Source organism: Bos mutus, chromosome 10 (genome assembly GCF_027580195.1).
Source record: "Bos mutus isolate GX-2022 chromosome 10, NWIPB_WYAK_1.1, whole genome shotgun sequence".
Taxonomy (NCBI): Eukaryota; Metazoa; Chordata; class Mammalia; order Artiodactyla; family Bovidae; genus Bos; species Bos mutus.
In genome coordinates, this window is record NC_091626.1 from 30,159,352 (window position 1) to 30,186,752 (window position 27,401).

Consider the following 27,401-nt stretch of genomic DNA (forward strand, 5'->3'; position numbering starts at 1 on the left):
GAAAACAGAAGCAAGGTCACAGATGCAGATAGTGAAATAAGCAGACAAAGACTTTAAAACAGCAATTGTCAATATTTTCATGAAAGAAAAGAATCTTTAGAAGTTTATGAAAGAATGGAGATAGTCGATAAAAATGGGAATCTATTTTAAAAGACTATTTTAAAAACAGGACTCTACTTTTTTTTAATTCCTAGAACTGAGAAAATAAGATATTTGAAGTAATTTCAGTATTAGGCTGGACACATCGAGAGAGAATAAACTTAAGAAACAAGTCGATGGAAAACACCTACTAACCCACAGAGAGAAAAGAGTAAAGAGAAGCACAAGAGATATATAGTATACAACCAAAACATCTAACATGGTTGAGGAGAGAAGAGAGAGAATAGAGTAAAAGTAACAAAGATATAAGGGCTTCCCAGGTGGCTCAGGGGTAAAAGAATCTGACTGCCAAATGCAGGAGCCACAGGAGACTCAGTTCAACCCCTGAGTCAGGAAGATCCCCTGGAGTAGGAAATGGCAACCCACTCCAGTATACTTGCTTGGAAAATTCCATGAACAGGGGAGCCTGGCAGGCCACAGTCCATGGGGTCACGAAGAATAGGACACGAGTCAGCACAGCACAGCAACAAAGGTACAAAAGCCAAGTTTTTCCAAAATTATTTTAAAAAATCAACCCAAAAAGAACAACAAAAATAAACCCAGCAAATCCCAAACGGGATAAATGCAAATAAAATCATGCTTAGATACCACACAGTCAAACCATTAGAAACTAAAAGCATAAAGAAATTCTAAAAGCAGCAAAGAAACACACATTACCTTTAAACAAGCAACAATAAGTCTGACAGTTGACTTTTCAAAGGAAATTATGGCAGCCAGGAAAGGAATGATATGTTGGTACTGCAGAAAGAATAAAAGACACAAACCTAGAATTCTCTTAATAGAAAAATTTTCCTTTAAAAACATGAAATGAAGATGTCTGCAGACAAACTACAGCTAAGAAAATCTACCTCCAGCAGATGAGCAATATAGAAATATTAAAGGAATGACATCAAGCTACAGGAAAATTATCCTGGATGATAGCAAAGAACAGCAAAAAAGAATGAAGAGCACTAGACAGAGTATATAGGTAAATAAAAAAGATATTGTTTGAAAAAATTATGTCTATGTGTTTTATAACACATGTTGATGAAAACACCACAAAAGACAGACAGGAGTAAATGAAACTTAACTGCCTTAAGTTTTTCACTGTTTGGGAAGTAGCAAGAGTATTGATTTAAGATACACTAATTAATCAATGATATCCATTAAAATCTCTAGGGTAACTAAAAAGTACATAATTATAGATGAATGCGTAACAAAAGTTAATTAGGAAAAAAATGAAACTTACAAAAGTTGACAAATCAAAAATGCAAGAAAGGAATAATTTAAAAATTACAAGGAGCAGATGGGGCAGAAAGAAAAGAGCTAGTGAGATGACAGAATTCTACCCAACTACATTAGTATTCACATTAAATGTAAATAAACATTCTAATTAAAACACAAAGATTGTCAAGCTAGATCAAATAAACATGACCCAATAATATGCTATTTCCAAAAGATAATACCTTAAACATAAGAATATAGATAGGTTGAAATAAAAGTAAAAATAAACCATAGAAATACAGATGAAAAGAAAGAGCAATCAATATTAACAGAAATTCTAAAGCAGACTTCAAGGCAAGAAACACTAATAGAGATAGAAGAGGACATTTTATAATTATATAATGGTTCAACTGAAAATTATAACAATCCTAAATTTTTATAACCTAACAAGAGCTCCGGAAAACATAAAAGAAAAGTTGAAAGAGCTGAAAGGAAATATCTAGTCACAGTAGTAATTTTAAGATTCTTCTGTCATACCTGACAAAAAAGAAAGAAAAGCATTAAAAATCATTAAAAGATTTGATCAACATGATTAACCAGTTGATACTGTTGACACATAGGACTAAGATCAACAAACTGTATATAAACACTCTTTTCTAGCACAGATGAAATGCACCAATCTAACACTAACTCCTTCAGAGAATCAGACAGACAGAGACTTCCCAATACTTTTTACGAGGCCAGCAAACCTTGATAACAATACCTAACAAAAATTTCCCAAGAAAGAAAGATTACAGGCTAATGAATAGAAATAAAAATCCTAAACAAAATATTAACAAATTGAATCCAGTGATACAATACACTATGACCAAATGGGATTTATCCAAGGAGTGCAGGGTTAGTTTAACATCGAAATCAGTGTAATTTACCATATTACAGAATTAAGAACATGAATCATATGATTTATCTCAGTAAAAGCAGAAAACTATTTCATAAAATTTAACTATTAATAATTAATTATATTTAAAGTAAACATAAGTATATTTAAATAAAAGTTGAAAAGAAAGCAAAATCGCTCAGTCATGTCCAACCCTTAGTGACCCCCACGGACTGTGGCTCACCAGGCTCTGTCCATGGAATTCTCCAGGCAAGAATAATGGAGTGGGTTGTCATTCCCTTCTCCAGGGGACTTTTCCAACCCAGGGATCGAACCCAGGTCTCCCACATGCAGGCAGATTCTTTACCATCTGAGCCACCAGGGAAGCCTAAATAAATGTTAGCCATTACTAATTTAGAAAACCTTCAGAAAACTAGGAATAGATAGTAACTTCTTTAATCTGATAAAGGGTACCTACAAAAACCTATACTAACATAATAATGATGAAAAAGTGAACATCCACCGTCACACACCAAGTTCAGGAATAAAACAATCACTATTTCCACTAAACATTGTTCTGAAAGTTTTGATTATTGCAATTAAGAAAAAGGAAAAAAGTGTAAAGACAAGAAAGGAGTAAGTAATAGTATTATTGTCCTCAGATGATATAGTTGTAAACAGGAAATAGAACAGAATCTACAAACTGTTAAATATTAAAAATAAGCTAATGTATTTGCCATTTGCAGCAACATGGATGGACTTGGAGGACATTATGTTAAGTGAAATAAGTCAGACAGAAAGACAAACACTGTCTGATGTTACTTATGGAACAGGAAAGAACACATCTGACTCCATACTGGATCTGTTTCTTTTATCCTTTTATTCTAATGCTTTTGCTACAATAAATTAAAGATTGTTGCCTGTAGCCTGAAATATACAGGACAGTCAGTTCTCAACTCTCTGACCTTCAGCACTTTTCCATTCATACAGATACAAAAAGTTGCAGAACAGAGAATAACATCTGTCTTGCTGGTCACAAACACTGTGACCAGACCTAGTGGACACCTGCGAGAACAAAGGATTCCAGCACAAAGAAGTTTGCACAACCAACCACACCCTCTCCTCTTTTTACTATAAAAGAAGTCTGAATTCTCACTCAGGCAACATGGTTCTTTGGGGGACTAGTCCACCATCTTTGTCTGCAGGCTTTCTAAATGAATTCTATTCCTTGCCCCAACAACTCATCTCTTGAATTATTGGCCTGCTGTGTGGCAAGTAGTATGAACTTGGACTCAGTAACACTTATATGTGGAATTCAAAACACAACAAATTTGATTGGAAGGTAAACTGATATAGTCACTGTGGAGAACAGTACGGAGACTCTTTAAAAAACTAAAAATAGGACTACTATATGACCCAGCAATCCCAGTCCTGGGTATATACCTGGAAAAAAACATAACTCAAAAAGACAAATGAACCCTAGTGTTCACTGCAGCACTATTTACAATAGTCAGGACATGGAAACAACCTAAATGTCCCTCAACAGAAGAATGGATATAGAAGATGTGTTACATATATACAATGGGGTATTATTGAGCCATGAAGAGAAATGAAATTGTTCCATTTGTAGAAACGTGGATGGACCTAGAGTGAAGTAAGTCAGAAAAACAGTGTATAATATTGTTTATATGTAGACTCAGGAAAATGGTACAGATGAACTTATCTGCAAAGCAGAAATAAAGACACAGATGTACAGAACAGATTGATACCGGGTGGCAAGGGCAGGTGTAGTGGGATAAACTAAGAGATTTTATACACTACTATTTTGGGGGGCTCCAAAATCCCTGCAGATGGTGATTGCAGCCATGAAATTAAAAGATGCCTACTCCTTGGAAGGAAAGTTATGACCCACCTAGATAGCACATTGAAAAGCAGAGACATTACTTTGCCAACAAAAGTCCGTCTAGTCAAGGCTATGGTTTTTCCAGTAGTCATGTATGGATGTGAGAGTTGGACTGTGAAGAAAGCTGAGGGCCGAAGAATTGATGCTTTTGAACTGTGGTATTGGAGAAGACTCTTGAGAGTCCCTTGGACTGCAAGGAGATCCAACCAGTCCATTGTAAAGGAGATGAGTCCTGGGTATTCTTTGGAAGGAGTGATGCTAAAGCTGAAACTGCAGTACTTTGGCCACATCATGCAAAGAGTTGACTCATTAGAAAAGACTCTGATGCTGGGAGGGACTGGGGGCAGGAGGAGAAGGGACGACAGAGGATGAGATGGCTGGATGGCATCACCGACTCTATGGATGTGAGTCTGAGTGAACTCTGGGAGTTGGTGATGGACAGGGAGGCCTGGCGTGCTGCAATTCATGGGGTCGCAAAGAGTCGGACACAACTGAGCGACTGAACTGAACTATGTATAAAACAGGTAACTAACGAGAATCTACTGATTGGCAAGGGAATCCATCCCAATGCTCTGTGGTGACCTAAATGGGAAAGAAAGCCAAAAAAGAGAGGATATATAAGAATGCTCAAACTACCACACAATTGCACTCATCTCACACACTAGGAAAGTAATGCTCAAAATTCTCCAAAGCCAGGCTTCAGCACTACGTGAACCATGAACTTCCAGATGTTCAAGCTGGTTTTAGAAAAGGCAGAGGAACCAGAGATCAAATTGCCAACATCTGCTGGATCATCGAAAAAGCAAGAGAGTTCCAGGAAAACATCTATTTCTGCTTTATTGACTATGCCAAAGCCTTTGACTGTGTGGATCACAAGAAACTGTGGAAAATTCTGAAAGAGATGGGAATACCAGACCACCTGACCTGCCTCTTGAGAAACCTATATGCAGGTCAGGAAGCAACAGTTAGAACTGGACATGGAACAACAGACTGGTTCCAAATAGAAAAAGGAGTTCGTCAAGGCTGAATATTGTCACCCTGCTTATTTAACTTATATGCAGAGTACATCATGAGAAACGCTGGGCTGCAAGAAGCACAAGCTGGAATCAAGATTGCCGGGAGAAATCTCAATAACCTCAGATATGCAGATGACACCACCCTTATGGCAGAAAATGAAGAGGAACTAAAAAGCCTCTTGATGAAAGTGAAAGAGTAGAGTGAAAAAGTTGGCTTAAAGCTCAACATTCAGAAAACGAAGATCATGGCATCTGGTCCCACCACTTCATGGGAAATACATGGGGAAACAGTGGAAATAGTTGGCTGACTTTATTTTCTTGGGCTCCAAAATCACTGCAGATGGTGATTGCAGCCATGAAATTAAAAGACGCTTACTCTTTGGAAGGAAACTTATGACCAACCTAGATAGCATATTCAAAAGCAGAGACATTATTTTGCAAACAAAGGTCTGTCTAGTCAAGGCTATGGTTTTTCCTGTGGTCATGTATGGATGTGAGAGTTGGACTGTGAAGAAAGCTGAGGGCTGAAGAATTGATGCTTTTGAACTGTGGTGTTGGAGAAGACTCTTGAGAGTCCCTTGGACTGCAAGGAGATCTAACCAGTCCATTCTAAAGGAGATCAGCCCTGGGTGTTCTTTGGAAGGAATGATGCTAAAGCTGAAACTCCAATACTTTGGCCACCTCATGCGAAGAGTTGACTCATTGGAAAAGACTCTGATGCTGGGAGGGATTGGGGGCAGGAGGAGAAGGGGACGACAGAGGATGAGATGGCTGGATGTCATCACCAACTCAATGGACATGAGTTTGAGTGAACTCCGGGAGTTGGTGATGGATAGGGAGGCCTGGCGTGCTGCAATTCATGGGGTCACAAAGAGTCAGACACGACTCAGTGACTGAACTGAACAGATGCCTATGTATTGTTGAGTCACTTTGCCATACAGCAGAAACTAACACAACATTAAAAAGCAACTATACTCCAATAAAAATTAATTATAGAAAAACTAGTGAATAAAATAAAACAAACAAAAACAACAGACTCATGGATATAGAGAACCAACTAGTGGTTCCTGGGCGGGGTCGTGGGCGGAGGCATAAGTGAGCAGGAGAGAAAGGGTTATTATGTGATCACATGTGTGTCTAAAACTTCTGAAAACTACAAAGTGCTACAGAATTTAAAGAACCTTTCATTCAATTAAAAAATTAAATTTTAAAAAATTTAATGAATAAAAAATAGAAAGCAAATAATTTAGCAAGGCTGCTGTTTAAAAGACCAACATACAAAAATCAATAGTACTTCTATGAATATAAAACAACCGGAAAATGAAATTTAAATAAACAATACTATCCACAACAATATTTTTAAACATTACTCTTTAGTTCCTCCTCACTTTTTGGCATTACAATGGTATCATCTGCATATCTGAGGTTGTTGATATTTCTTCTGGCAACCTTGATTCCAGCTTGAGATTCCTCAGGTCAAGCTGTACATATATTTACATGATGTATGCATCATATAAGTTAAGAAAGCAGGATAACAATATACAGTCTTGACGTACTCCTTTCCCAATTTTGAACCAGTCAGTGTTCCATGTGCAGTACTAACTGTTGCTTCACCTGCATACATGTTTCGCAAGAGGCAGGTAAGGTGGTCTGCAATTCCCATCTCTAAGAATTTTCCAGTTTGTTGTGATCCACACAAAGGTTTTAGTGAAGTCAGTGAAGCACATGTTTCCTGGAATTCCCTTGCTTTCTCCATCATCCAACAGATACTGGCAATTTGATTTCTAGTTCCTCTGCCTTTTCTATATCCATCTTGTGCATCTGGACGTTCTCAGTTCATGTACTACTGAAGCCTAGCTTGAAGGATTTTCAGCATTACTTTGCTAGCATGTGAAATGAGCACAATTGTACAGTAGTTGGAACATTGCCTTTCTTTGGGATTGGAATGAAAAACTGACCTTTTCCAGTCCTGTGGCTATTGATGAGTTTTCCAAATTAGTTGCCATATAGAATGCATCATCTTTCACAGCATTATCTTTTAGGATTTAAAATGGCTCAGCTGGAATTCCATCACTTCCACTAACTTTGTTCGTAGTAATGCTTCCTAAAGCCCAGTTGACTTCACATCACAGGATGTCTGGCTTAGGTGAGTGACCACACCATCGTGGTTATCCGGTCATTAAGACCTTTTTTGTATAGTTCTGTATATTCTTGCCACCTCTTCTTAATCTCTTCTGCTTTTGTTAGGTCCTTGCTGTTTCTGTCCTTTATTGTGCCCATCTTTGCATGAAATGTTCCCTTGGTATCTCTAATTTTCTTAAAGAGATCTCTAGTCTTTCCCATTCTATTGTTTTCCTCTATTTCTTTGTATTGTTCACTTAAGAAGGCTTTCTTCTCTCTCCTTGATAGTCTCTGGGTTTCCCTGATAGCTCAGTTGGTAAAGAACCCACCTGCAATGCAGGTAGACCCTGGTTTGATTCCTGGATCAGGAAGATCTGCTGGAGAAGGGATAGGCTACCCACTCCAGTATTGTTGGGCTTCCCTTGTGGCTCAGCTGGTCAAGAATCCACCTACAATGCAGAAGACCTGGGTTCAATCCCTGAGTTGCAAAGATCCCCTGGAGAAGGAAAAGGCTACCCACTCCAGTAATCTGGCCTGGAGAATCATGGACTGTATAGTCCCTGGGGTTGCAAAGAGTCGGACACAACTGAGCAACTTTCACTCACTTCACTTATATTCTCTGGAACTTCGCGTTCTATCAGGTATATTTTTCCCTTTCTCCTTTGCTTTCTGCTTCTCTTTTTTTTCCCTCAGCTATTTGTAAGACCTCCTCAGACAACCACTTTGCCTTCTTGCATTTCTTTTTCTTTAGGATGGGTTTAATCACCCCTCCTGTACAGCATTACAATCCTCCACCTACAGTTCTTCAAACACTCAGTCTACCAGATCTAACCCCTTGAATTGATTCATCACCACTAACGTACAACCATAAGGGATTTGATTCAGGTCATACCTGAATGGCCTAGTGGTTTCCCCTACTTTCTTCAATTTAAGCCTGAATTTGGCAATAAGGAGTTCATGATCTGAGCCACAGCCAGCTCCAGGTCTTGTTTTTGCTGACTGTATAGAGCTTCTCCATCTTCGGCTGTAGAGAATATAATCAATCTGATTTCAGTATCGACCATCTGGTGACATCCATGTGCAGCGTCATCTCTTGCATTGTTGTAACAGGGTGTTTGCTATGACCAGTGTGTTCTCTTGGCAAAACTCTGTTAGCCTTTGACTGAGTGAGTGTTAGTTGCATCAGTCATGTCTGACTTTTGCGACCCCATGGACTGTAGCCCACCAGGCTTCTCTGTCCATGGAATTCTCCAGGCCATAATACTGGAGTGGGTAGCCTTTCCCTTCTCCAGGGGATCTTTCCAACCCAGGGATCAAACCCAGGTTTCCTGCATTGTAGGCAGATGCTTTGCCATCTGAGCCACCAGGAAAGCCCCTGTTAGCCTTTGTCCTGCTTCATTTTGTATTTCAAGGCCAAATTCGCCTGTTACTCCAAGTATCTCTTGACCTCCTACTTTTGCATTCCAATCCCCTGTGATGAAAAGCATATCTTTTGTTGGTGTTAGTTCTAGAAGGTCTTATAGGTCTTCACAGAACCATTCAACTTCAGCTTCTTTGGCATTAATGGTTGAGATATAGACTTGGATTACTGTGGTACTGAATGATTTGCCTTGGAAACAAACAGAGAATCATTCTGTTGTTTTTGAGACTGCACTCAAGTACTGCATTTCAGACTCTGCTGCTAACTATGAGAGCTACTCCATTTCTTCTAAGGGATTCTTGCCCACAGATAGCAGATACAATGGTCATGTGAATTAAATACACTCATTCCCATCCATTTTAGTTCACTGATTCCTAAAATGTCAATGTTCACTCTTGCCATCTCCTGCTTGATCACATCCTATTTACCTTGATTCCTGGACCTAACATTCCAGATTTCTATGCGATACTGTTCTTTACAGCATCAGACTTTACTTTCACTACCAGGCTCAGCCACAACTGACTGTAATTTCCACTCTGGCTTAGCCTCTTCATTCTTTCTGGAGCTATTTCTCTACTCTACCCTAGTAGCATATTGGACACTAACTGCGGTGCTTCCCGTGTCATATATCTTTTTTTGCCTTTTCATAGTGTTCATGGGGTTCTCAAGGCAAGATGATTGGAGTGGTTTTCTACTGTCTTCTTCAGTGGACCACTTTCTGACAAAAGAGTATAAAAAGGCAATAAAAGAATGAAAGACTCTATATTGTAACATGCCAATTCTCTGAAAGCTGATCTACAGTTTCAATACAATCCTAGTCATAATAGCTACAGATTTTTAGAATTGTAATCTGTTTCTAAATACATATAATACAAATAATGGAGTACAACCTCCCCCCCAAAATAAAGTTGAAGAAAAACTTTAGAGAATTTATACTACTAGATATCAAGACTTAGTATAAAGCTATAGTAATTAGGATATGGTAACACTGGTACAAAGACACACAAATAAACCAATGGAACAGAAACACTCTAGGAACAAATCTGTCTGATTTATATCAAAGGTACTCTATAATTTAGTTGGAAAAGGATTTTTTTTTTTTTTTTTTTTACAAAAAATGGTGCTAGATCAACTGGATAATCATATGTTTTAAAAGAAAATTTTGATCTCTGCCTCATGTCATTCATACAAATTAATTTGAAATGTATCAGAACTTCAAGTGAAAGGGAAAGCAATAAAGCTCAAGAATATTTTGGAGAATATTTTGATGATCCTATAGTAGGCAAAGACTTTTTAAATAAGACACAAAAATCCACTAAAGATAAAGTTTAATAAATTAAACTTCATTAATAATAAGAATTTTTATTTATTAAAAGACTCTATTGCTGCTGCTGCTGCTAAGTCGCTTCAGTTGTGTCCAACTCTGTGCAACCCCATAGATGGCAGCCCACCAGGCTCCCCCATCCCTGGGATTCTCCAGGCAAGAACACTGGAGTGGGTTGCCATTTCCTTCTCCAAGGCATGAAAGTGAAAAATGAAAGTGAAGTCGCTCAGTCGTGTCCAACCCTCAGTGACCCCATGGACTGCAGCCTTCCAGGCTCCTCCTTCCTTGGGATTTTCCAGGCAAGAGTACTGGAGTAGGGTGCCATTGCCTTCTCCGAAAAGACTCTATTAAGAGAGTGAAAAGACTAGCCAAAGAGTGGGAGAAGATAATTACTATACATATACCCAGAGTTCCCATATTCAGAATTACAAAGAATTCCTACAAATCTGTAAGACAAAGACAGCCCTATTAAAAATGTTTATTTTTAAAATTAATATATTAAAAAGGGCTCAACATCATTTTTTATTTGGGAAATATAAATTAGAAATCACTACACACTGACCCCAGAATGGTCACAATTGAAAAGACTGACAATAAGAAATTTTGACAAGAATGTAGAGCAATGAAACTTTCCTCCATTACTGGCAGGGACAGAAAAATGGTACATCTTTTGGAAAAACAGTTAACTCAGAAATTCTACACCGAGAATAGAGACAATATATGTATCCAAAAAATTTATATGAGAATATTCATGACAGCTTTATTAACAATAGTAAAAAACTAGAAACAATTCAAATGTCTATAAATAGAAAAATAACAATCCAATTCATTCAGTGGAATACCACATATTAATAAAAAGAATGAATAACTGCTACATACAACAATGAGGATAGTATCATAGACATAATGATGAATGACAGAAGTCATTATATAAAGTTCAAGAACAGGCATAATTAATCCTTTACAATAAAAATGAGAATAGTGATTATTTGAGGGTGGCAGAGGAATTAGATATTAACTAGTAAAAGGCATAGGGCTTCCCTGGTGGCTCAGTGGTAAAGAACCCACCTGCCAATGCAGGAGACTCGGGTTCAATCCTTGGGTCAGGAAGATGCCCTGGAGAAGGAAGTGACAACCTACTCCAGTATTCTTTGGGCTTCACTGATAGCTCAGCTGGTAAAGAATTCACCTGCAATGCAGGAGACCCCGGTTCAATTCTTGGGTCAGGAAGATCCCCTGGAGAGGGCATAATAAAAGGCATGAAGGAAAATTCTGGACTGCTGGAAATGTTCATGGGTGATACTTATAAGGATCTATACATATGAAAAATTCACGATACTGTGTAATTAACATTTGTGCATTTTACTGTATATATATCTCAGATTCTAAAACTTCTACACTACATAATTCAAATAGAATATTTGGGACAAATCTTACTACAAAGGATACACCATATAATTTATTTTAATACCCAAGACTAGGAGTAAAGTAGCCTGGATTTTAGCTCCAACTCTATCATTCAGATGTGTAACGTTAAATAAGTCATTTAACTGCGTCTTAGTTTCTTTATACACTACAGTGGGTTAGTACAGATAATCCTTAAAGTTCTTTCTAAATCCAAAAATCTGAGTCTTTAAGATAAATTGTTTAATTTAAAAATCAAATTTCAAACTACTACAGAGTCACCTAAAGCCCGAATGTAGCAAAACCTAATTAGCTCTTGTAATTCTAACTGAAGCAGGTTAAAAGAAGTACATGCTGCTGTTTATTCTGAATCCTCTATACTTATATTTAAGCTCATTACTTAAGTCAAGACGTTCTGGAGCCACCCCTTCTGGTGTCACCCAAGAAACCTGACAGCCAGATTACCTTTCCTTGTTTTCCCAAGGATGGGTTATTCATTCTTCCAGGCCTCACTCAAACACTATCTCCTTTAAAATACCATCCCCTCCTACAGCCACTCAGTCAAAAGTAATTGTTCCTTCCTCTGTGCACCCAGTTTGCTGCTTGAACTTCTATTATAGCTCTTATTTCATTCTGTATTACTGCATTCTGTTCCTTGCATTCTTGTATACAATTACACCCTTTCCAGAAGTATATACTTTCTCAGCTAACTATATCATTCAAATCAAACTCAGAAATCAATGAATAACAGTATAGTAAGATCACCTTCATATCTGATTCTATGTTAATGGTGGCAAAGTGAAACAACAGATACTAAATGCTGCTGTCCCCTACTCAGTGCAAGAAGAAATTACAATGAATATTCAAATACTGAACTAATTCAGCCTGTTCTCCAATAGAACAATGAAATAAACAAAGGCGGATAGGTGAATAAAATAGCAAATCAGGCCTGAAATGGGGAAACAAATTATTTATTAAAATAATCCCCAAATTATCTTATGTCAGGAAATAGTTGATTAGGGAGAAAGCAAGCAAACTACTTAGTGGTTAAATATTTAATATCCCTTTTCTGTTAATTGACCCTACTCCTGTCCATATATTTGGTACAACATAACCTCTATGCTCTGATCACAGATGATTGGTCCAGAACAAAGTTCTTCCTGAAATATTTTAGAAACACAACCAGGAAAATAAAGTCAGTCCTTCTCTGAATGACTGAAATGGGAAGATCTAAACAACACAAGAATAGTCAATGGTAGTGTTTTTTTCCATTATGAAAAAGGTAGAGCTGTGGTAAGACAAAATGGAGCTTACTTTACAGAGTGAAGCAAAAACAAAAAACAGTTGTGAGGACCTTCAAACCCTGGGTCCAAAATTTCTAGCACCACATCCCATGTTTAGGCTCTGTGAAATAAGACACTCCATTATTCTTACAATAAATTTCCCCTTTACTAAAGCTAGTCCATTTGAATTGTCACTTGCAACCAAAACAATCCTGCAATAGACTGTTATTTTGATGATCCCAAATTTATTGTGCTTCCTAGTTTTCCTAGTCTCTTTCTACAGTGACTCCAGGCTGAGCCTCTGACTATGCTGATCAAAAGAATAAGGTTGGAAGTGAGGCTCTGCCAATTTCAAGCCTACCCCTTAATTGTCCTGGCAGCTCTGTTTCTTTCCTTTCACAACGCTTGCTCTTGGAATACTTGTTGGAACTCAGCCGTCACACCATGAGGCTAATGAATCAGACATGTGGAGAAATTCACATGCAGGAGAACCAAGACCCTGGACAACAGTCCCAATCAAGCCTCCAGATGACTGCAGACAGACCAGAGCCCTGACCAATGCCACGTAAAGCAGAACTACTGAGCTAATTCACAGAAATGTGAGAAACATTAAATTGTAGTTTTAAACCACAAAAGTTGTGGTGGTTTACAGGGCAAATAAAGTTTGACTCACATGCAGGTAACTTAAAATTATACTTTCCTAACAGAGACTATGTCTTTCAGCATGGATTGGGAAGCTATAGCGCCTTTGGGCCAACCTTGGACAACCGACTGCTTTTGTAAATAAAGTTTTACTGAAACACAGTCATGCTCATTTATTTACATATTATCTATGGCTACTTTTATACTATGAGGGCAGAGCTAAGTAGCTGTGACATAAATCATATAGCTGGCAGAGCCTAAAATATTTATTATCTGGCCCTTTACGGAAAAAGTTTAGTAAACCCTGTCATGCACTGCTTGGTAAGTGTTTTAATACATAAATGACTAAAACTGTAAACCTACTTTACAACCCACTCCTCATACCTAAAAGATGACACTGTAAACATTCAGTAGCTTTAGCTTAACAAAACACATGGCACGTATTTGCCAAAGGCCGAATGTTTGTGTCCAGCCTTCCAAATTCACATGCTGAAACGATTCCCCTAGTTAGTGGTGTCTGGATGTGGGGCCTTTGGGAGGTGATTAGGTCATGAAGACCTAGCCCTCATGACTGAGATCAGTACCGTTAAAGAGAGACTCAGAGAGTCCCCTCCCCATTTCTGTAGTGTGAGGAAACAGAGAGAAGATGGCTATCTAGGAACCACGAAGTAGGCCCTCGCTGGACACTGAAGCTGGTGGTAACTTGATCTTAAACTTCCCAGACTCCACAACTGTAAGAAATAAATTAAGACAGTTACTGAATTGGACTGCACTGCCTGTTAACAAGTCAGGCTATGGTCAAACTAACAGATTAATTAATAGGAAATGACAGGCCAGGAAAACAACAGTAATAAAATCAAATCTGTAACTATTTAACTAAAGTTCCTACTTATGGGGATAGGAGGGTCCTTATTTCAAGTTTCTCATGTATTAGATAGGACCCACTTCTGAATTGCATTCAAAATCAGAAAGGAATGAATGTTTCATTATGATGCATAATTGGCAATTTTTCAATTAATAATGCTTCATAGATGTGTCTGCAGGAAAAAAATGGAAAATCCAAGTCCAGTATCGACATAATGATTCTCAAACTTTCCTGCCTAAAATCATCTTTGACAATGCTTTAAATTTTATAGATTTTCTTTTGGTATCTAGTACTTTATAAAGTATATTTCACCTTTTATATATAATATTCATTTGTCTTATGTCCCTAGTCAACCCAAACACAGCAAAGTCTAGGCTTTGTTTGGCTCACTGTCCCTGGGGTTTACTATTTTCCTTATATATCAATTAAAACTCTTCTATAAATCAACTATTGTCTAATATAAGTAGTTTCATTTTGCTATCACTTTATCATCCTGTATTACTGCCTCACTTAACATTTGACACCACTGTATAACATTTAAAACTCTTCCACCTTCTTAACTACAGTATAGTATCCCATAACTACAATACGAACCTATCTGTATATAGAGGCAGTTTTCTCTACAGATCTTAACAAGCCTTAGAGACTATTAGAAGCAGTTTCCCATATATACTTTAAACCTATGCCTCAAAAATCTCAAATATTTGTCCTTAGTTATCACACTACAAACAGCATCTTCTGACTCTAACACCACCAAAATTAAGCTAGAAAATAAGACTCTAGATCAAGCAAATCCCCAGTATAGTATTGATCTTTAATGATGCTCCTTAAATAAGATAAAACAGAAAAACAGCATGAAAATTAATCATGATTGGATCATATAGCTAAATGTTACACTGTTTGCTTTCTATTATCATATTTGTAATGGTAATTAGACTCAAATTTATTATAATATATAACAAGCATGTAATGATTATTTATTATGTGGGCACACTCACTCAACATTTACACTTATTATTTCACTTACCAAAACAACCCTCTTAGGCAAGCAATGGATTATTCCTCATTTCGTGGGATGAGAAAATTGAAGCTTACAGAAGTAATTCTGAAAACTTCACTTAACTCAGGTATAAACCCAGGCATGAACCTAAAGCATAATACTATTCATTGAAGTTATATGTCTTATTTTTATATAGCTTCATTTTAAACATTTAACAGCAAAATAATCATAGTATTTGTGGGGCTTGCTAATTTTTGCTTTCCAGGTCTCTGGCATATCACTACAATTTAAATTTAAAAGGAAAAAGGTACTATTTCAAAACCTCTTAACCACTATTACCTGCCTAAGCTTGACAGTGTGAATCAGTTGTTATACTTACATGTATATAATTTGTATTCTAAATCTTCAGTGTCTTGCAATATGAACTCTCTGTAGCATGTGACAGTGAATGAAATAAAACTGTATATACTCTGCAATGGAAGTAACAGACATTATTTCCATTTACAGTTGGTATGAATGTCAGTGTCTTTTTCCAGCAGTTTTCCTGTTTGAAGCAGGGAAAGCATTTCAAATAAATAATTTTGCTGTCAGTAACAAACTGTAGATAACGTGACCACTAGCAGTGAGAGTATGGTAAACATGAGGTATGTTCCTGAGATTGAGATTATTAAGATTTTAGAGCTGAAGGAGACTTTAGAAAGCATCTCTTCATCTTTATATTTACAGATAATGATACCAAACACTCAATGGAAAAATCCAAAATAGAACTTATTCCAATGTTCCTTCCCCATACAGTAGTAACAGAATCAAGACTGGCTGCTGCTATCATAGATTTTCTGAATAAAATAATACATTCAGCCAATCCTTTAATGTTGAAAGAGTGGGTTGCCATTTCCTTCTCCAGTGCATGAAAGTGAAAAGTGAATGGGAAGTCACTCTAGTATACTGTTAATCTCCATAAGGAGGGATATATTATACAGCACTTTTCAAATTTATTTAATCACAATAAAAGCTCTTAATATCATACCTATTATAACATTTCCCAAAGAAGTGCTACTAGAACACAACTTAGGAAACACTGGAGTAAAAGAAAACTTTTTTTTCTTTGAAGTAAAAGAAAACTAAAGACTCATAACTGAACAAAACTTTAAATAAAGCAATATAAAAGAGCTGTTGCAAAAACTAGCAAGATCTTACTATTACATGCATGTGCTGTGCTTAGTCGTTCAGTCCTGACTCTTTGTGACACCCCCAAACACCCCCAAACCCCCCATCCACCACTGTCTGTAGCCCTCATGGCCCCTTTGCTCCTTTGTCCATGGGATTTTCTGGGCAAGAATACTGGAGTGGGTTGACATTTCCTCCCTCAGGAGATCTTCCCAACCCAGACATCAAACCCTCATCTCCTGTGTCTCCTGCATTGCAGGCAGATTCTTTACTGCTGAGCAACTCGGGACTTCTAATACATGTATATAATTCAAGAAAGAGTTGTATCTCAAAAGAACTCATAAAGATTAAAAAGATAATACCAAATGAAGGTGAGAATATTCATTACAATTAGTACAAATTTGTCTTCCAAAAAGGGTGTAATTTTTATCAAAATTTTTAAAAGCAGATACTGTTTACCCAAAAATTATATTTACAGTAATGAATCTTACATTAAAAAAAACTCACAAATATGCAATAATAAATGTACCATGTTATCATCTACAGCATTTGACACATGAAAAATTAGAAACCTCTATGTCCATCAATTGAGGACTGATTAAATATAGTGAAACCTATGATGATATATAACAAACATTAAAAAGAAAGATGTGCATCTCTATGAACTATTAAATGCCAAGGAATATACTGTAGTGGTTAAGAGCTTTACTCTAGGAACAGCCTCTGTGTGTGTGCTTAGTCACTCAGTCGTGTCTGATTCTTTGTGACCCCATGGACTACAGTCCACCAGGTTCCTCTGTCCACGGAGTTTCCCAGGCAAGAATACTGCAGTGGGTAGCCATTCGCTTCCCCAGAGATCTTCCTGATCCAGGGATCGAACCCGGATCTCCCGCACTGCAGACAGATTCTTTACTGTCCGAGCTGCCAGGGAAGCCCTAGGAACAGTTCAACTCAGTTTGGCCTTTTCTCAACGTGGCCTCTTATTACAGTAATTTGAGCAAATTACTTAATCTCTCTCTGCTACAATTTCTTCTAATGTAAAATGGCAATATTGATACTATGATGAGGATTAAATAAATTAATAGGTTCTATGGCAGGCTCTAGAAAATTATCTCATACTTGGTAACTCTCAATTAACCCTGTATTATTGTTTCCAGTAACATGAAAAGTTGTCCAAACTGTGATGAAAAAAGAGGAAGGTACAGAATACATACGAGTGAAGATCACAAACTCAAACACTTACCAGGCAAGGCAGGTAACAAACAGGTTAAGTGGGAATTGTGGGAAACTGGAGAATACATGCCCTATCTCAAGAGGACAGCTACTCTACTACTGTCCTATGGGAAGAGATTAGAGCATTGCTGATCTTAAAAAACTAAAAATACAGGTTAATATAAAATGTCTTTTGTAATATTAGCAAGATAATTTTTTGTAAAGACACAGTATCGGCCTAATGAAACGTTGTACTGGTTAGTTACGATCCATAGCCTACCACTGACTGCAGATGAGAAGCTAGAAGTAGGGAAGGGGGCAAGTGTGTAAAGTCACAGCAGAAAAGAAAACACTACAGAGAACTATAGTACCATACACCACAATAAAAGGAATTCAGAATAGAATACAGAAATATAGTTGCTCAGAGTATAGTCGGGCCTGTCCTTGAATTCTGGCAGGGCCACAGGTGCAACCTTAAGCAAGTTATCTCACCTCTATTTCTCAGGCAGAATAAAAAGGAATAATGTATTTCCTTATAAAGACTATAAAGAGTAAATAACATGTGCTAAGTGCTAAGCACAAACAGGACATATTTATGCCATATAACTATGTATGTGTATATATATATAAACTCGACAGGTGTTAGCTATAATTACTTAAACCTGATTAAATAAGATAATTAAATTATGTTCAATACTTTCGACCTTAGAAAGCAGAAAATATGTAATGGTTTAAAAATTTGTATCAAAAATGGTTTAACGTGCAACAGTTTTGGTGCTTATACTTATCCACATCAAATAAAATACAGAAGCACTTTATTCCTCGAAATGCAACATAAATGCAACATGATTTCTCAGAATCTAACTTGACTAAATTGTGTGTTCCTGTTGGTACTAAAATATAATCTCCAAGAGGATGACTATGTCTGTCTTACTCACTGTGGTATCCCTCACTGTAGCACAGAGCCAAGCACATAGTAGGTACTGAGTATTGGATACATTGTTTTCTGTCTCCCTCACAGTAACTGGATAAGCTAAGCATAATTTCTCCCATTCAAAGCTAAGGAAATTAAGGTAAAATGCAGTTGTCTTGAAAGTGGTAAAAGATGTAGAACTTGTGACTGCTATTTTATGCTTTTTTGTCTATCAGAATTAACTTTCAAAATAACAGCATTTTCAGAATCTTTCATCTATAATTTCAATTTTTAATTTTTTAAAATAACAGTTTAAAAAACCACTCTAAAATAACTCTTACACAGATTATGCCCATCAACTTAATTATATAAAAATCAGAAAATGTATTAACACATAAGAAAAAAAAAAAAACTATATAAATAATATATTAAATTTTATAGTATGAAATATCTCAAATACACATCATTGATATCATCCTGTCAACAGTAATAAATGTATGGAAAAATACTAAACCCCACTCCACTTACCCTAAACTATCTTTTTAGTAATAATAGTGAAGTTCTTGTTTATCTAAACGTTGCTGAGCTACTGTTTCCTAAACTACTAAGTGTCACACCATCTAGTTTTTCTTTTTTAACATCATTGATACTTCATTAATATTAATGAAATACTTCATTAATAGATCCTATAACAAAAGGGCAAAGAAGTGAAGAACACAATCACCTGTTTCAAAACCTGAAAAATCTACTTTAAATAAGATGTTTATACATGAAGCTATTAGCAAATTGCACCAAAATAGCATATGAAGAGGAAAGAAGATTATTGAGTATACAATTAACACTTGAAAAATAACAGTTTGAACTGCACCAATCCACTTACACCTAGGATTTTTTTTTTTTTGCGTAAGTACTGTAGTACTACAAGATCCAAGGTTGGTTCAATCGACAGAACCTTGGATAGGGGAGAATCAGAGAAGACAGACTACAAAGCTTACCGGTTGTGGACTGTGGGGGAAGTAGGGGCAAGTGATGGTATCCCTACTCACCCCTTCCACATTTTTAAAGAGTTGACTGTATAATCCAAGTTAGACATATATGGTAGAATTTTCACATACATTATCTCAGTTCTTAACAACCCTGTGAAGTAAGCATCACTACATTCATTCTGGAGAAGGAAACTGAAATTCAGAGAGGTAAAATGAGCTTCCCAAAATAAAGGGCAAATCAGAGTTTGAAATACAAGTCTGACTCCAAAGTCTTTTTTTTTTTCTTTAAACTACATCTTGCAGCCTCCCACATGTACATGATTATAGGGTATAGCAACATTTATAAACATTACAAGAAAACAAAGACATCATCATAGAGAATAATTCCTAGGAAAGATTCTGTTGAGGAAATGAAGTGTGAGCTGAGTCTGAAACTAAATGTAAAACTGAAACCACTGTTAATTTTGTGAGTGATACCACAAAAACCTCTAAAAGAAAAAAAATCTAAATATTTTCCCTTAGGCTTATACTGACAATGTAATCACTGAATTTTTTTCATCTTTTCTTCCATTTCTTATTCTCTTGTATTTTCAATATATAATCTACCCCTCCCCCATGATGATTCTAATTAAAAAGACAAAAAACAAAAAACAAAAAAACTAAGCTTGCTATCCAACATTTCTCTTTCCAGCTAGTCAAGATACTAAAGGATAGAAACATATATTGCCATAAGAGCCTCTTTCATGTTAATAGTGAGAAAAGCTGAGAGAACTTCACTGGCCAGACTAACATTAGATAATGAGTCTTCTAGAGTTCTTGCTATGGCCCCACGCTCCTTAATTTTTCCTCACCAAGGCACCAATAACAGAAAAACAATGAGGTCTGGAATTATATAATAGGTTCACTTGAAATTTCTTTGAAGTTTAATTTTATCTAAAAGCTCCTTCAAAATTCTACATTCATGCCTGATTTACTCATGCTTACTGTAGTATTAAAATGGTTTAAATACTACATTCTAAAATTGATATTTTAGATGAATTTTGATCTAAAAATTTATATTTCAGGAAATCGATATTTCAGGAATTATGTTTGTTTCCATAGCTTAGATTCTAAGGCTTAGAATCACTAGAGTATCCGTGTTCAATGTCATGTGTCCCAACTTGGAGAAACAGGCCACAAATTGTGTAATGCTCCTTTCACATTTCCTTGCTCCTTTATTTCTCAAATGAGGACATTTTTTAAAGCATAGTAAATTTAACTCCATTTTTTTCAAAATGTATACTTACTGGCAAAACTGTTGTAAAAGTTGTTGCAGTTGTTTAATTACAACATCTTCAAGCAGTTCTACATACTCAGTTTAAACTGATTAAGTACAAATTCACTTATAAACTCATTAAACCACCTGGATGGAATCTCTACATCACAATTACTCATTAGACATTTGCTCTTCCGAGAGGTCACTCAAAAATTAAGTAACGTTGCATGCTATTCATATTAACAACAGATCCAATTACTTTTAAACAAGTTAAATAATCTGTTTTTCTTCTCTACCTAGATGTGAAGGAAGATATCCCTTGTGGTTTCATTATTTGCTTTCTCAGGATTTCCTTATTTTAACATCTCAAATTCCAAATAAGCTTAGTTTTTCAATCTTATTTACAATTGCCAAGTATAAACTTTATCTATTTTACTATTTCAAAAAAGCACCCCATTCACCTTAACCAGGAATCTATCACCAGTAAGAGAAAAACTGATTCATTCATCATTTTCTCCCCAATAACAGGCTGCTGATTCTCCACCACATACCCCAGTTAAAGTCAAATAATCATAAGTATCTTTAATACAGTTAAAACTCTTAACTAAGTTTGTGTACTACTAGTTTATAAAGTCTTTGATCAAAGGTAATAGTATTAAATGCATTCAACAGTATCTAATGTAATGATTTCTTAATCATTAATACATTGCTTCCAATCAGAAATTCATGAAGGAATGACCTAGTTTGAGAAATAAGCTTCTTTTTAATAAGTCATATAGATCAACATTGGTATGCTTGACAGTACACACAATTCCATTTTGTAGGATACAGATTTTGTTTGTGCTAGTGATTTGCCTTACTTAATGACAGCATTTATTCTCAAAAGATATATTTATATATCTTTATCAATAAATGGGCTTTTCAGAAAATAATAATGACACACATAATATACAAAGATAGGCATGAGGAATGAAATAAATGAACGAACAATTCCAGAGTCATATGATTATTAAATCCTTGGCTTAGAACTGGTTTTCTTAATATGTTGATTTTAGTTATAAATGACTGAAATACTCCCTAAATGTAACTAATATTTTAGTTTCTAGTTTATAATTAGTCTTTCATCTAATCTCTATTATCTAGTCTTATATATGTCTAATATCCCTTACTGAGTACAAATCTACAACTTAGTGCAATAAAATGTATATTATTAGAGCAAAACCATGATTTTAAAATCCCCTTTCCTAAGTATTTGCCTCTTTTTCTCATCCATGTCACTATCAGTGAAAATTTAAGTAATGGATTATTATCTTTAGCTAAGTGCTCTGGCATACCAAACATCAGCAGTGGCTAGCTAATATGATATTAAACAGCCAATGGAGCATAATCTATTCCTGTATCACAAACATATATGTACTCTATTTTCCTGACGTTTCCATGGAGCTTATAGAGGTAGAAGTAGTCTACTTCCCTAATAAACAGCTTCTTCAGAAATAGGGGGAGAAAGGTGAAAAGTGACACATTTGATATAGTGAACCTGCTGTGTAATTGTTAAGACTGAAAGTATAATTACTACTGAAGTTGTAAAAAAAGAAAAAAGAAAAATTCTTACATCTGTCCTACATCTCATTTCTGGTCTCAAAGCAACAGATACTTGTTTACTTGCCTCATGTTATTCATCATCACACTGCCTTTAGTCTTAGAGAACATCAGAAATTGATATATTAAATACTAGATCTCAGATTACTAAAGATCATATAACTTTCATTTCTAACAAATCAACATAAAAAGTTACTAATAAAGATACTGTTTTCGCAGATGGACAATAATCTTCAACATAAAATGTTTCCATGATAACCTATGTAAATGTTCCCTTTTTCCTGACCAAAAAAATAATGTAACTAAAATATCCATGTTATATTAATTATCATACTGATTTCCAAGTTCTGAATGATTCAAGATAGTGATACAAAAAAGAAATACCTTTGCTAAATATTTTCCGACTATATTCCTTCAAAATTCTAACAGTTAATCGATTTGATAGTTTCAATAGCTGCGTACCATATTTCCCAAATTTAATCTCAGGACAGGATTACAAAAACATCTAGAAAATGAAAAGTTTCAAAATAGTACAAAAATTATCTTTCAAGAGATTATCAAAGATGTCACAAAGAAGTCAATTAAAGGTTTTAGAAATGACAACACAATTCACCAAAATACTAACATATTGTAAAATGTGTGTATTTCCTCTAAAATATGTAAAACCTCTCTAAAACAGACTTAGATAAATTACTTAAAATCACTATTATGAAACACGAAGAGGACATTTTATAAAACAAGCCCTCCACCTTTAAGAGAGCCACAAATTATAACTCAAGAAACATGGTTTCAAGTGTGGCCTCAATTCAATTTTCTTAAGTGTGATATCATAGTATCTGCTTAAGTTCAGTAAAGAATAATTTTACATAGTAAAATTCCAATACTTGGAAGTTACACAAGACAAAATTGTGCAAAATGGTTTTATTTTTGTAGGTTTTCATTGTGTGTGGCATGTTAAGATCATAAATATTAAGCTATTTGTAGTAAAATCCACTATTCACAAACAGAGCGGGTGCTGTTCCTCTGATTCTTCTCCATGTTTCCAGGCTCTAACATAGCAGACAATATTTGTTTCAATAATTTTAAGCAAAAATCTCTCCGAATTATTTCTGACTTCAAATACTCATTTTATCACCAAATTCTACTGTCTTGTTACCATTTCTCCCAAATGTGCACCTTCCTTTTCACTCCTTCAGCTATATCCTTATTCCTGACCCTACACTTTTCCCCCTAAACTACTGTACTTCATTTTCATGAGATAGTTTGACAGTCTACTGTCTTTAATTCCACTGCCAAAGTTATCTTCTCTCATTGACATTCTGCTTGTGCCACCTACCTATCCTACCTAGGCATTCCAGGGCCTTTGCATTACATTTTTATTCTGCTCAAGAGCCTCAACCTCAGCAACATATTCATTTATAAGGCTGCCACTGAACTGACTTTCAACTCCCCTTAAAAATGTCAGTTTCTTCTTACCACTGATAAACATAACAAATTCTCTCTTTAAGTAATCACATTTGCTCCTAATCCATCTGAGTAACGAATACCTTTTACATTTAGTTTTCAATCACACAAGTAATTTATTTAGACAATTTCAGCACAGTAATTACATACAAAGCTTATTTGTTTGTATATCAATGTCATCCCTATTGGACTGCAGAGACACAGATAAAGGCTGCACCTTTCAAAGCATTCTGTACAACAGCTATCTACTATGTCACTTGACTCAGGTAAGCTGATTCACTAAATAAAACTATCAGAGAAAGCTTAAATAAACAATAAAAAAAGTTTTTAAAAAAATCTCTATGGTTTAACTTGAAAGCATTTATGACCTTTCATTTCCGTGGACAGCTGACACACTTTGGTTTCTATTAAGCTTTACTCTCACTACTCTATTAATTTTAAATTCTAAAGTGAGAGTTGAGGGCTGATATACGGTATACAATTTTACACCCCGCAAAAAGACTCTAAAAATCAGCAATGTCAACGCCAAGATTTCTGAGTTACAACTGAATCTTCACACAAAGCAAGAGCTTCAGCACCAAAAGAAGCGAACAGCGCATCTTCGAATAGTGGGGGTGGGGGGTGGTTTCCCTTCCCTGCAACAGATTCAGACTAGTTTCACTATCGCTGCTGCTGCTAAGTCGCTTCAGTCGTGTCCGACTCTGTGCGACCCCATAGACCGCAGCCCACCAGGCTCCGCCGTCCCTGGGATTCTCCAGGCAAGAACACTGGAGTGGGTTGCCATTTCCTTCTCCAATGCATGAAAGTGAAAAGTGAAAGTGAAGTCGCTTACTATAGCAAGAGCTTTCAATTAGGAAAATTCAATAAATTACCATTAACATCTGGAAACAATATCAGAGAAAGACGACCCAGTTAGTTAAAAGAGAACAAGGGGTACCACGAATATCTTCATAAAACTCAGCAGCCAATTAAGCTTTGCATTCTTTATCTTATCAACAGATTTTTCTCTGCCTAATAATAATAATAAAGCAAGTCTCATTCAATTTAGTCCCTTCTCGAGCACCGTCTCAACCTGTCAGAATTTGACAAGGGGGAAAAAAAAAAAAAAAAACGTGTGTGTGTGTGTGTGTGTGGTGGGGCGGAGGGAAGGAGAGGGGGGAGAACACGAGGATTCCCGTCTACATCGCTTCTTTTTCCAAAATCAGTTAAGTCTTGGATTTCCTTCCCTCCGAACTAAGCTCTCAGGTTCCAAATATAGTTCTTTAACCCCCACCTCGCCACTCAATTACATAGAAACCTTACCAACTACAGAACCACAGCAGAAACCCCTACAAATCGGCTTGCTATTCATCTCAGAAGTCATGCCCTGCAGCAACTGCCTGTCGCCGAACTGAGGGATATTACCCAAATACAACGCAACGGAATCAGACATGCAGAGCACACACGGCTTCCGCGAGGGAGGGAAACGCGACCCGAGAAAAGTGCGCTCCTCACAAGCCTCGGGAGGGTGGGGGGAGGTCCCAGAAGGGAGGGGGACAGAAGAGCCCGAGTAGGGGAATCCTTCCCTCTCAAGTAGAAAGGCTGGATCCCCAGTCGCAGGCTACAGCCTTCCCTCTAAGAAAACGAAGAGGTGGGCAGAGGGCCCTCCACTTGGGAAGGCAGAATGCAAACACTTTCCGAGGTCCGGGTGGAAGCCGATCCCCACCTCCCGGGGTGGGGAACGAAGAGTGTCCCATGGGTGGCAAAGGGGATTCCCGGATCGCGAGGGGCAGCCTGAGACCGAGCAGAGTTTCGCCTAAAGAACATCCATGTCGTCTGTGGCTGGTGCCCCGCGAAAGCACTGCTAGGGCAGCGCGGGGCCGCCCAAGTAGGGGGAAGGGAAAAGAGGGAGGGGGTGGAAAAGGGATTTCCCCCCTCTCTGGGACAAGCAGTAGCCGAGGGAGCGCGCGGGCCAGCCGAGAGCGGCATGCTTCAGACTGCGGAGCCGGGATCCCGTCGCCTGCCAGGAGCCCCGCAGCGCCCGCCGCACCGGCCCCTCGGTCCCCAGGGGCCCAGGACTTCGGCTGCGAAGGCACTGGGGCCTGACATCGACGGGATCGGCCCAGCTCCCGGGGGACCCCGCGGGAACACCCCAGCCTCCCAGCACCTTTCGGCGGTTGTAAAATCGTCCGCCCCCCTCCCCCGGTCCCCTTCTTCTGCCTTCCCTTCTCCCGAGGCCGCAGAGAAGGGTCATCACAGGCAAGAAGCCTGAGGCAAGCCGGGGACAGCGGCCGCGGCGGTCCTGGACCTCCTCCCCCGGTTACCTGTGAGGACTCCAACCCGGATTTGGTGGTCGTGGTTAGTGAGGATCATTCCCTCGGTCGCCATGTTTCCCAGCGCAGTCACCGCACTGACAGGAGCCGGGAGAAACCAGAGCCCGGAGCGCGCGGGCCGGGAGCGCGCTCGCTTTGGAGAGCTCGAGAGCGAGAGCGCCCGGGGAGCGCGAGCCGAGCAGGGAAGGAGGGGGAGGCGGCCGAGTGCTCCGCGGCCTGCGAGAGTGAGAGGCCGGGCCCCGAGCGCGCGAGTCCGCTGGGGGATGGGGGGCGGAGTCAGGGCGCGGGACCCCGACTTCGGGTCGCAGGCGAAGAGCTGCGGGTGGGGGACGCGGCGGCTGCCCAGGGAGACCGCGCGGAGGCGTAGGAGCGAGGCGGAAGAGACTCGTGCCGCTCTGCAGAGCGCCAGACCCAGCGCGGCTAGCCGGCAGGAGACTGAGGGGAAAGGAGAGCACAAGCTCCCGAGATTGCGGGGGTGGACTCGGGCCAGGGGCGGAGCTACACCGCGAATCGTGGAACTCGTGGAGAGTGAGGGGAGGAGTGAGAGCTCGGTTGCGAAGTGCTGGGAGCGGGAAGGAGCCGGCCCAGCCCAAACTGGACCGGGGAACGCTCCTGGGCGCGCGAGTAGCGCCGGATTGGCTAGGAGAACGCGGAGCGAGTGCGCGCGAGACACGAACGCAGGTTCCGCCGAGCCCCAGACAGAAGCAATCCCCTGCCGAGCCCGGCTCCTGGTCGTTTGTCAGCGACTCCGGCAGGCTTTTGGGGCTACCGAGCCCGCTTTCCCGAAGGAGAAAGAGAAAGGGCTCCAGGGAGCCTGGAGGTGCCTTAGAAAGCTGCGTGAGTGGCACAACCGCCAATTACTGTGACAGCCCGCGGTGAGCGAGGGAGGAGGTATCCTATCGTGCCTCATCTTCCCGCTTGCTTTTTTAGTCGACTCGACCTGCCGGAGGATTTCCCAACTCCAAGGCTGTACCTACAGAAGGATCCTCACTAGCGAAGCTTAGGAGCCTGCGGCAGAGCCCCTTGAGAAAGAACAGGCTTCTGCTCCTCGCGCTGTCCCAGGGTTTTGTGGCTTCAGGCTTCTTCGCTAGAGGCTCTGCGTTTAGTTGAAAAACACCAATCTTAGACAATGAGATTAGAGAATGTTTTTCCCACCTGAGCTACAATCACAAAGCTGGAAATAGAACCCCGGTGGTGGCAATTTTCATTTCAGTATTTGTGGGATGTGAAATTACCATGAAAATAGCTTTTGTTGACACTTATCTTCATGTGTCTT

The 27,401-nt window shown here is 38.3% G+C and overlaps 1 protein-coding gene across 12 annotated transcripts in view; it reads right to left on the reverse strand.

Moving 5' to 3' along the window:
• The window catches only part of GPHN (gephyrin), a 535,685-nt gene extending 508,905 nt beyond the window's left edge, over positions 1-26,780 (reverse strand). For 3 of the 12 annotated variants that reach the window (XM_070377683.1, XM_070377692.1, XM_070377682.1), the window contains exon 1: positions 26,117-26,760. In XM_070377683.1, the coding sequence (XP_070233784.1) occupies positions 26,117-26,180 (64 nt within the window). In that variant the 5' untranslated portion in view covers positions 26,181-26,760. Of the gene's footprint in view, positions 1-26,116 lie in introns of all 12 variants that reach the window. The other 9 variants (XM_070377689.1, XM_070377688.1, XM_070377686.1 and 6 more) reach the window with 8 other exon arrangements.
• Positions 26,781-27,401: the final 621 nt, after the last annotated feature.